This window comes from Gavialis gangeticus, unplaced genomic scaffold, assembly GCF_001723915.1.
Source record: "Gavialis gangeticus isolate Ggan-Ray unplaced genomic scaffold, GavGan_comp1, whole genome shotgun sequence".
Taxonomy (NCBI): domain Eukaryota; kingdom Metazoa; phylum Chordata; order Crocodylia; family Gavialidae; genus Gavialis; species Gavialis gangeticus.
In genome coordinates this window covers 42,848,443-42,860,340 of record NW_017729008.1, presented here as the reverse complement: position 1 = coordinate 42,860,340, position 11,898 = coordinate 42,848,443, and the positions used below count along the sequence as shown (strand labels likewise).

Genomic DNA, 11,898 nt, shown 5'->3' with positions numbered 1-11,898 from the left:
GGGACTTTAGGCCTGTGTTACCCCAAGGACACAGGGCCGCGAGACAGTCCATTCTTGGAGTGGTGGTGGCACGTTACCCCCAGACTAGCGAGTGTGCTCCGGGAGAGGGGTCGGCCGGACATAAGGCGCCCCTAGGGAGGCATTCGGAGCCTGGAAGGTGGGCGGGCGCAGGGAGGTGGGCGGCTCGACGCAGGAGCACCCCCTACTGGCCCGCCTCACGTGGTGGAAACAGCGGAGGGATACTAATACCCAGCTGTGTTCCTGAGGTGGGATCTCTGCACCTGCCACACCATGTGCCTCCTAAATAAACACTGGTGCTGTGTTTTGGGAAGGCAGAAGAAAGAAAAGGGATTTTTCCAGCCTGATCTGCCATGCCACCAGCTCATCCATGGGCTGAGCCTCCATCTAAGGAACATAAGAGCTGCCATTGGCTGGGTCAGACCATAGGTCCATCTTGCCCAGTCTCGTGTCACACAGCAGCGGAGAGCGGAGGCTGAAAGGGAAGGTGGCCTGGGTCTGACTAGGTTTGTTTTCCCCTGTTCTTCGCTCACTTGGAGCCTCCAGCATTCAAGGTCTCAGAAGTTCTGATTCAGAGGCCATGCCCTTCACTCCAGTGCTCAATAGCTCCTGATGCCCCTTTCCTCCAAAACTGTGCCCGGTCCCTTTCTGAATCTGGCTAAACTCTGGGCTTCCACCACACCTGGTAGTAACGAGTTCCACCCTTTAATTCCACACTGGGAGAAAAAGACCTTCCTTGTGTTAGTTTTAAACTTACTGCCTCCTATTTTCATTTTGTGACCTCTAGATCTTGTATTCTGAGAAAAAGTCAATAATAAATCCCTACAGACTTTCTCTTTTCCATTTAGTATGTTGTAAACCCCTCTCATGTCTCCGCCTCAAGTGTCTCTTCTCTAAACTAACCAGGCCTGGCCTCTTTAGTCTCTCCTCATATGGAAGCCCCTCCATAGCACTCCTCATCCTTGTTGCCCTTCTCTATTTTTCTATCTCCTTCCTGAGGTGCAGGGATCAGAACTGGGCACTGTATTCAAGATGTGGATGCACCGTGGATTTATAAAGGGACATCATAGCACTTTCCATTTTGTTCACAATTCCCTTCATCATCCCTGATGTTTCATTTGCCTTTTTGATGGCTGCTGAGGTGCATGGAACAAGAGTCGCCAGCATTGCTTGGCCTTCATCCTCTTGGAGCTACTGCCAAATTGCCTCCATTTTGTTAGGAGCTGAACTGGCAGCATCTGAGAGAGGGCTACATGCTCTGCTGGCCTTGCAGCGGCAGGAGGGGGAGTGATACTGGAGACAGGATTCTGCCCCTGTTCCACCTGGCCAGAGCGGTCAGCCCTAACACAGCCATGCACAGCCCCTCCACTAACTCCATTCTGGTACCATATTTATTGGCCTATCACATGCACCCCAATTTGGGATGGCTAAGCGTGCAAATAAATACTCTAAGTCACACTTTCTGAGTAATACCAGCTTGGCTTTCCAGACCCTGCACCTTCCTCTCCTTTCTTACACACTAGGATATTGCAGTGAAATAATCAGGGATGGTGACCTTGAAAGTTTTTCATTCACCACCCACAAATATAAGGGGACAGGTGGCAGGTCAGAGATACCATGTCAGGCTCTCTACAAATTCAGGCAGGCATCAGTTTCCCCTGGTGTTTTCAGAGGTTTTCTTTGCCATTGTAACATGACATCATAACAGCTAGAGATTGTTAAATCTCAAGGTTTTTTGAAGCAGGGGTGCGCAACCTCCAGCCCGCAGAGCCATGGTATCTGCTATTTTAAAGCAAGGTTCTGGAAAGATCACTTGAGAGAATCACTTATTCTCCATCCCCTGCTCAGCCCCAGGCAGGTTTCAGAGCAAAAGACAGCAAAGCACAGGCATTCTGCAGTGCACGGGATATCAACAAGGCATATTTTAGCTTTTGCTGTCCAGTATGATTCACACTGACCTGCAGGTCCAGCCACACAGCGCCAAAACACAGGCGGGGACATGCACCTGCAGGAAGTCCGAGCCCAATTTCACTGGCGTTTTCTCCCCTGGGCTCTTGCGTTCCAGCTCCTCCTCAATCAGATGTAGGAGAAGGCTGATCTTTTCCTCGGTTAGGGACTGCAAAGACACACACGATTCAGAGATGGCCCCGGACCCTCCCAGCCCAAACAGAGTTCCAAAAGCAGCTGGCACATGAGGGCAAGGACTACCCGCTTCTTAGGGGGGTTACAACACCCTACGCTACAACACCGTCGTCTCAAGGCTAATGGTAGCATAAGGAAAAATGCTACAATTGGAAATTGTGAGGAAAAAAGCAGTTCGTCTGATGCGCTTTCTGAACTCCCGACTAATGACCCTTAGAAGTTTCTTCTTTAATTAGCTGGGCAGAACCAACACTGGGGATGAGATGCCTCCTATCTGCCCCACATGTGATCAGAGCAAGCAACTAGGTTTTGCCCAAAGGACCAAACTCTAGCCTTTGTGATCAGAGGTAGGAAACATAACTGGCACATCCTTCATCACTGGTGAGGAAGCACAAGGCTGAAAAAACCCAGGGGAAGGGGGTAGGGGGTCCTGCAAGAAGAGCACAGGTGACAGACGTAGCGTGGGAGGCATCTTCTGGTACCATTACCAGAAAGGGTCTTTCCAGAGCAGAACCAGGCACAGCTGGCATGTTCCCCTCATCTGAGGGATGGGATGCAGAACTGGGGTCAGTCCTCAGGCCCCTTACAGCTTCTGAAACTCAGCCAGGGAACTAGGGAGCTAAATCAACCAGCTCCACTGTGAGTCCTAACACCCCAGAGGACTGGGCTCTGCCTCTAGCCACAGAGCTCTTCACTTCTGTCCCACAGAGACAAGCCAGCACGCGAGTATAGCAGATGGTCTGAAGGCCATTGGACCCAGGGTCTGGGCTAACCATTACAAGCAGAGAGATCCACAGGTCTCAGCACCTCATGCAGTATGGAAAACAGGGCTGGATTCTGCTCAGGCCCAGCCCATGTTACAAGACGCCACTCACGAGCAGGTCCAGACTTAGCAGTTCTCAGCATGGCAGCACCCACATTTCTGCTGAGAAGAAATCAAATCTTCTACCACTGCCCAGCAGCTGCAGAAGGCATGGGCAGACCCCCACACCCATGACTCCTGCTGGCTGCTGCAGTGCCTCTGCAGGAAGAGGAGCCCCTTTACACAGAGCATTTCCAGGTTGCATAAAGGGAACCCGACGCTGTTGAGAGCACTACGTAGAGCATACGTGCTGTGACACGCTGGCCTGACAGCTTTCAGCATCTGGGGACTGCAGTCTGTGCAACCCCTGAATTTTTCAAGTAGTCACATGGAAAGCAACGGTACAAGAATGTTACCTGGAGAAAGTTACCAGCTCCAATAGCAGGGGGCATCAGCAGCCTCCATGCAGGGCAGAAAGCCCAAGGGGCAGAGTTAAGATTACATAGGCAATCTGACGCTTCCTGACTGCTAAGCCCTCCACCTTGCCATGGTCTTCCACAGTGCCCCTTCCTGTGTTTATCTTCCCTCTCCAGGGAAGGCAGGTGACTGAACTCACCATATTCTTCAGATCCTCCGGCCGGAGGGAGGGCAGCTGCAGCTCCAGCTGACACAGGCTCTGGAAGCGGTCCAGGAAGTCGCCAAGCAGTGCGATGGGCTCGTCCACCAGGAGAACCGCAAAGCGATCTATGGGCAAAGCACACACGAGAGCCCTGGGGGTGGACCAGCTCCCTAAGTCACATGCTGCTCCACAGGAGAGAGGGGGCAGAGCATGGCTAGTGATTGCAAGGATCTTCCTGCCATCAGAGAACACAGAGCAAGGGGGTCCCTTTAGGCCTGACCTGCTGCTGAATACAAAGCCGATTTCCTAGCATGGACAGGGCTTCAGAGGCATTTGTGAAAGGGGAACGGAGCCCGAGTCATCCACACTGCCCCCACATTCCAATAACATCTCATTTTGTCACCTCTCTTTGGGCACAGCGACTCTCACCCCGTGAAGGGGCAGCACAATTAGAGGCAAGGCTACCTCATGGCTAGCAGACAAGTGTTATCAGGTGGAGAAGGTGCTGGAAGGCATTCAGGAGCCTGGGCTTGATTCCTGGCTCGGCCACACCAGGCACTTCACCACCGTGTACCTCAGTCTTTTGAGGTGCAAAATGGGGATAAGACTATTGACTGCTTAGGGACCTCTGCCAGCAATGTGCCAGAGAAGTACTAAATATCAGTCTTAGCATGAGAGCAGAGGTTTTAGATGGGGAAGAAATGAAGGAAGCTTCTCAGACCAGGGGTCAGCAACCTTTGAGTGACAGTGAGCCCCAATTAACACTGAGTCACTGCCACTGCAGCAGCCAATTGTCACTGACTCCCCCAGGTGCCCTCCTATCACCACCCGGTATTGGTAAGCTACATAAAACCCCTCCATGAGCTGTCTTCAGCCTACAAGCTACAGACTGGTAACTCGTCTCAGCTCATTGCCCCAGCTGGGCTTGGTTAGACCTACCTGGGCAGGGGCTGATTGGCCAGAAGCAGAACTTCTCATGGGCACTGCACAAGGCTCTCTTCAGCTCCGCACACCTCTCCTTGTCTGAAAGGCAAGTGGGTTTTTAGTAGTAGGGGGATGCTCCCCATCAGGAAGCATCTGGGGTTTGCCTGGAGTCAGAGCACCGTTGTGGAGGAGATGCTGCGAGCTCCAGCTTGCCGGTTTTCGGCTTTACCCCACCTCCCAGCCTCACCCAGACTCCTCAGGCAGAACTCTATCCCCAGGGAGCAGACGGTCTCCTGACCCACTTGCTCCCCTTCCCCACATATTCCTCCCTTCGCTCAGTGCAAACACCTGATCCTGTACATGGGTTACAGTCCAGGCACGTGGTCAGGGACCATGGGAGGCAGAGCAAACCCAGAGGGTGCTGAGGGCAGTGGGATTTGTTCTTTGGCAAGACCTGCTCCAATGCCACCCTCTTTTGCAGCACACACGCCCTCACTCATGCTAATCATGAAGCCCAGAGACTGCCAGTGGCTAGGTGATGCTCAGGGTATGTCCACATGGCTGTGACTGCATCACAGCACTGATGCCCCAAAGTCAGCATGGGTGCCAGTAGCAACCCAGAGTTTAGTGCAGGCTATTACTTGGTTTTCCTGAGAGGCAGGTTTTATCGCTAATGCTGAGCCTCTTGCTCAGTACCCTGAGGGCTTGGACAGGACTACACCGCACTGCAGTCACTGTAACTGCAGCCCAGAAACCCCCTTGGAAATTCAACATTGAATGATAGTCTGCTCTTCCCCTGCCATAACTAAAATGAAATATTGTGGTCTTACAACTAAAAAGGCAAACTCCCCTTTGCTTTGTACATTTCTGGTCATACTAAACCAGTGCAATTATCAATAGCAATTAATGCAATGATGAGACCAGGAGTTCCCTAAGCCAGGGGTACTTGCCCCAGAGTTGCATCATCCAGCTTGCAGGGCCCCCCACAGGGCCAGAACTGTGGTAGTGGGGGAGCAGTGACAATTAACCCTGCCACCTCTTCCCTGCTGCCAAATTTCCAAGCTCTGTATGGCCAGATTGAGCCCTGGCAGTGCTTCCCTGCATGCTGGATTGGGCCCACAGACAGACCTGGCTCCATTCATCTGGCCTGCGGGAAAAAAAAGGTTAGGCACCACTGCCCTAAACCAGGGGTGCTCAACCTCTGGCCCAAGGGCCAGATCCATCCTGAGGCCTTGTGTCATCCAGCCTGTGGGACTCCCTGGGGGTCCGGAAATTTGGCAGTGGGAAAGCAATGCCACTGCTCCCTTACTGTTAAATCACTGGACTTGAGGGGAGCACAGGGCCTTGCATTCTGGATCCAGTTTCATAGTTAGCAGGGTCGGAAGGGGCCTAAGCAGATCATCAAGTCCAACCCCCTGCCATGGCAGCAAAGAGTACTGGGGTCAAATGACGCCAGCAAGGTGATTGTCAAGCCTTGTCTTAAAGACCTCCAGGGTAGAAGCCAGCACCATTTCGCTTGGAAGTTGGTTCCAGATCCTAGCCGCCCTGACAGTGAAGTCGCGCCTCCTGATATCTAGTCTAAATTTACCTTCTGCCAGCTTGTGACCGTTATTCCTGGTCACTCCTGGCAGTGCTCGGGGAAACAGGGACTCCCCCAATGCCTGCTGATCCCCTCTGACTAGTTTGTAACAGGCCACTAGATCCCCCTCAGCCTTCTCTTGTGGAGGCTGAACAGGTTCAGGTCCCGTCGCCTCTCCTCATAGGGCCTGTCCTGCTGCCCCCTGATCATGCAAGTGGCCCTCCTCTGGACCCTCTCCATGCTGTCCACATCCCTCCTGAAGTGCAGCGCACAGAACTGGATGCAGTACTCTAGTTGCGGCCTGACCAGTGCCGCATAGAGGGGGAGGATCACCTCCCTGGACCTGCTCGAGATGCATCTGTGGATGCACGACAAGGTGTGGTTGGCCTTCTTGACTGTGTCCCCACATGCCAGCCCATGTTCATCTTGGCATCAATGACGACTCCAAGATCCTTTTCTGCCTCTGCCCTGACGAGAAGGGAGTTCCCCAACCTGTAGGTATGGTGCTGGTTCTTCCCCCCCAGGTGCAGCACCTTGCACTTGTCAGTGTTGAATCCCATCCTATTCTTGTCCGCCCACCCTTGTAACCTGTCTAGGTCTGATTGTAGCCTATTCCTTCGTTCTAATGTGCCCACATCCCCCCACATCTTAGTGTCATATCCCAGTGCACAGCACTGAGTGGAGGTGGTGCCTGGCCTGTGGGACCCAACCCCAGTGCACTAGGGCGGCGGGGGACAACACCAGAATCCCAGGGCCAAGTACCAGCATATGGGGCAGGCAGAGGGCAGTGCTGGGGTGGGGGGCATCACCAGGACCCAATCCTGGCACACAAGGCAGGGAGAAAGTAACCTGGCCCCAAGGCTGGATCTGGCCTGTAGATGGGCCTCATGCCATGTATTTGGCCCATGGGGGCCAAAAGGTCGGGCAACACTGCCCTAAACTAAGACTACAATTAACAAGAAGGGTCAAAATTGTTAGTAAAACTTGCCACAGGGGCAGAGGGTAGGGAGAAGAGTGGTTTTTCTGAAGCTCTATGCAAGACCACTAATCCACTGGTTCTCAATCTTTTTAGACTCAAAGGCCCCCTTCGGAAAATGCCAGCTGAGCTTTCACTTATTGTCTGAGCACAGAAGGAACAGTAGAGCAGCTCTTCTGCTGCAAACTCAGAATGATCACAGCAGGTCAGAGGTTGGGACACACTGGATTCCTACTGGATGTCTCTGGGTTTATCTCGTGAATCACATCTGCACACCCAACAGGGCTAACACTGTGTGGCACCTGCAGCTCCCTTAAAAGGATCTCAAGGCCCCCCAGGATGCTGTGGTACCAGGCTGAGAGTCACTGTGCCAATCAGTCATAGGGATGGAGCTAAGCGAGGCGAGCCAGGCTGCACCCCCTGGCGGACAAGGAGACAACACTTCCCGAGGCTTACTTCAAGCAAAGAGGAAGAGACCATTCTCTTTCTCATGCAATGATCTTCACTGAGGACAAAGCAAAAACCAGACCTGGAATCTCTTTTAGCGGATGAGTGAACTTCAAAGCACGGCTGATGCACCTGCTGACAGGCGTTAAGTGCTGGGAGGTTTCCAAGCAGAGAACTCCTGGGAAGAGAGACCAGGGGTATTCAACCTCTGGCCCACGGTGCCCTGTCATCCAGCCTGCAGGGCTCCCCACTGGTTTGGAAATTTGGCAAGGGGGCAGCAGTGGCACCACTTCTGTGCTGTCAAATTTCTGAACGCCCCCCTAGGAAGCCCTGGGACCTGGTGCCAGATCCTGGCATGCAGGGCTGGACAAGGGTGGCCCCAATCCCTAATCTCAGCACGTGGGGAACAAGACGGGGAAGTGCCTGGCCCTTGGGAACTAATCCTGGAGCGTGGGTTATGGGAGGGGGTGGCACCAGGTCCAGATTCCTACTGGATGTCTCTGGGTTTGTCTGGGGTCCCAATCCCAGTGCATGGGGGGTGGGAGGGGGCTGGGCCTGGCCCCCAGGACCCAATCTTATCACATGGGGGGGCCAACACTAAGATGCGGCTGCTACCTCCACTTCTTCCTGCCACCCGACTGTGGCACCAGTCAAGTCCCCCATTGCTGGAGCATCACCTAAGCCTCCTGACTCCATAGGTCAGATCCAATGACTCGGTGGGTAAAATTCAGCCAACAGGCTGCTGACCTCTGCTCTATAGCTAAGGTTGGGGACACCTTGGTATCGCAAAAAAGGGGCCAGGTACAAGCGGCACAACTGAAGGGTTTATGGTTAATGAACCTAACTACATGTAAGCTGATGAAAAGCACCTATGGGGTAGTCACCCGCCATAGCAGAGGCCTGGAGCCAGTAGGTACCTTCCCTTGCTGCGCTCTTAGTGTCCTGCAAACTCTATGTTCCATGAGAAACTGCACAGAGGATGAAGCCATCTAATCCCAAAACCCTGTTTCTGACAATGCCCAGCATCTTTCACTGCAGCAAGATGATGGAAACCCCCCCACCCCCTCCCAAAAAAAAAGAAAAGAAAAAAAAGGCATGTATGGAATAACCTGCTCACATGGAAATTTTTCCCACCCTCCCCCAGTCACCATTAGCCAAAGATTTGCTGATGCCTCAAAGCAGATTATCTGTTCTTTAAAACCATGGGTGCTCAACCCCTGGCCTGCAAACCAGATTGAGCCCCTGGCACCATGTAATCTGCAAGGACTGGGATCTGTGGGGAGTCCTGCAAGCCATAGCTCTGCACACTACATCAGCTGGGCAGGGCCCCAGAGCCGAGGTGGACAATGCTCCCAAGCAGCTCCGTTTTCAGGGACAGAAGGTACCCAGATCTAGAGCCAAGTGCTTACTCTGAAAATTCTGGCCCCCTCTTTAGTTCAGCTCCAGGAGAGAGAGGATGCGAGAGATGCTGGGATACTCACACTTGTCAAAGTCAAATGCCAGCTGCAGACTGGCACAGAGGAAAGCCTGGCAGCTGGAGCACTTCAGCATGTCACATTCGACATTGGTCCAGCCATACTTGGCACAGATGAGGGGGGACAGCTCATGGGGTTTGCCAGCCCACTTGAGCGGGTGCTTGGGTTAAGGAACAGACACAGATACACTAAGCCACACACAGAGCCCAACTCAACAGTTTGCCAGAGGCTCTTCTCTAGGACACTGCCCCCATCTTGTGAGGTGGGGGCAAGCAGGTAGAGAGAATCACTTAGGAGTCAGGGCAGGCCTGGGCTGCTGGGATTTGAGGGCAGTGGCAGACGGAGCAGGTTTTGCTACAGAAAGCTCAGCACTAGAAAGGATATCGTGAAGGTCTCTACTCTGCTGAAGTAGGCTTCTCTGCTGGTCGTCTCAAAAGGGAGAGTGTCGGGTTGTGAAGGTCCGTTGGCCGATTCTGACCAGGCAGTTGTGTCCTTTCTAAAATAAAGTGACAAGTCAAGTCATCAAGCCAAACATTTCACTGGCATCCTCTGGCAAGAGACCTTCAAGCCCACTGCTACCTCATCTTTCAAAGCTAATCCTCAGAACAAGTTTCTCTCCAAAGGCTTATGGGTCCCAGCTTTGAAACTCATTAACAAACACTAATTAAAGAAGTGGGCAGGGCAGGGTGGTACCTTAGAGACCAACTGGTTCAGAAAGGCATGAGCTTTCATAGGCAATGGTCTGCTTCATTAGATGCTAGGCCAATTAAAAAAATAAAGTGGATCAAACTAAGACGAGCAATATTACAGCTTGATCTTTCGTCTCCTGACACCAGTCCACAGCAGATGCTGCTGTAGGGTTGCCGTGACAGACAGGAGTGGGGAGCTGAGCTCTTCCCCAAATCTGGTGGAGCAATACACAAAGCTGAGGGTAAATCAGAGCATTTTGCTCTGAGAGCAGCTGGTTTAGTAAACAGGGCACAACACAAAGAGCAAGATGACTTCGATTTTGTTCCTTGATCCAGTCTGTCCCGGCTTCTGGTTGTCAAACCAGCTACTACAAACCAGCAGGACACTCTAACAGCCATCTGGGAACCATCTTCAACTCCTACCACTTCTCCACCGCTAGCATCTAAAGAATACTTAATTCTGGCTCTGCAAGGCAGTCACTGATGCTTTTTATATACTTGAAGAGATACCCCTGATGGTCAAACAGTGTTAAACTAATGAATTAATAAAACTGCCCAGCTGTGGACTGTGCTAACAGTGGTCAAGAGCCCAGAAGCCATGCTGAATCAGGATGCGCTGTGGTAGCTACCTGGTGCCTTGAAACAGGGAGCAAAAACAAGAGGTTTCCCATCACAAGCTGATGTGACTTGCTCAGGGACAAGGACTTTAGCAGGGAGACACTGAATCATAGAAAAGAAGGGCTGGACGGGCCATCTGGAGGTCACCTAGTCTAGCCCCCTGTAGAGGATAGGCTCATCCCTGATTAAACCATCCCATACAAATCCTTGTCTAACCTAGTCCTAAAACCACACAATCAACCCAGTTGCACAATTACAAGGCTGTTGCCCGGACACCAAGATCAACCAAACCTGCCACAGGTCAAGCAGAAGGACAAGGACTAGCAGCATCTTGCTGCTACAAGGGCTGTTAAAATGTCACTCACTACAGAGGAAGGCAAAGCCCCTCCACCCCTGCAGTTCATACCAATCTGACCATGGCATAAACTTCCTTCCTAATCCCAAATAGAGTGAATGGTCTGACCCTGAGTGGAGGGGCAAGACCTTCTAGCCAGGACTCTCTGGGTTTGAGTCCCAGCAGAAGCTTTGGCACAGTCCACTCACCATTTCTAGGCTGGGCTGCAGCCAACACCCAATGCCTCTGAGGAAGGCTTGAAAACACCTTGACACATGTAGAAGCAGGAGGGGGAAAAATCCCTCCCCAGCCCCATGCAACAACCAGCAAAGCCCAGAAGCCTGAGAAATTCCCACAGCAGACAGGCATCACTACACTGAGACGAGGAGCATCAAACATATGGCCCGTAGGCTGGATCTAGCCAGTGGAAGTTGCATCGGGCTGTTCAGTGGGCTACTGGAAGCGCATGGCCTTAGCTCTACAGTGCTGCAGGTCCCTGGCTGGCCAGAGCTTTGCAGCATTGCCAGGGGTGTGCAGCAGAGAGCAGTGGCATGGAGAAGTGTTCAGGTAGCAGAGCCAGGGGCATGCAGTGGGTCACAGCTTTGGCCAAATTCGGCTCCATGCTGCTGCCCAGCCAGAGCTCTACACAGGTATACACCCCCAGCTCATTGCAGATGCAAACCCCCAGCTCAACACTGTATTAGGTGTTGTCTGCAACCAAGGCTGGTGACTGCAACTGCACTGTGCCAATATCTGATTGATACGGACTGTGGGGGTTTCACCTTCTCTGAAGCACGGGGTGTAGCCACTACTTTACCTGTGGCCGATTTGGGCATGACATCTGGTGTTGTGTTAGAGTCGATGGCAATTTTATGAACAGGTTAGACCAGCAGTTCCCAATCTGTGGTATGAGTACCACCAGTGGTATGCAGACAACCCGTCAGTGGTACATGTTAACAGATTTATTATAATTACTTTATATGACAAAAATGTGCTGGTGGTACTCAAGGTTGTTTTGTTTTAAATTGGCAGTGCACAATCTTTCAGAGTTTGAGAACCGCTGGGTTAGAGAATGGATTTGTATCTGCTGGTTTGGACAGGAATCGGGCGGGGAGCAGCACTGGGTGGCCTACAGAGATCCCTTGCAGCCCTGCATCTCCGTAAGTCTGTGCTGCTTGACCCAAACATGGGCCCAGGATCCAGCCTGGGAGGAGCTTCCCAGTCCAGATCGAGTCTGACACCCCCGTCCCAGATCACCCCCAACCACTGCTAACC

At 52.4% G+C, this 11,898-nt stretch overlaps 1 protein-coding gene across 1 annotated transcript in view; it reads right to left on the bottom strand.

The window, feature by feature from the left end:
* Nucleotides 1-11,898, bottom strand: part of ZC3HC1 (zinc finger C3HC-type containing 1) — an 18,206-nt gene that overhangs the window by 5,192 nt on the left and 1,116 nt on the right. The window contains exons 2-6 of the mRNA XM_019509670.1: nucleotides 9,367-9,478; nucleotides 8,989-9,139; nucleotides 4,521-4,604; nucleotides 3,579-3,706; nucleotides 1,977-2,134 (exon numbers count right to left, since the gene is read on the bottom strand). Coding sequence (XP_019365215.1) covers nucleotides 1,977-2,134; nucleotides 3,579-3,706; nucleotides 4,521-4,604; nucleotides 8,989-9,139; nucleotides 9,367-9,478 — 633 coding nt within the window. The remainder of the gene's footprint in view (nucleotides 1-1,976; nucleotides 2,135-3,578; nucleotides 3,707-4,520; nucleotides 4,605-8,988; nucleotides 9,140-9,366; nucleotides 9,479-11,898) is intronic.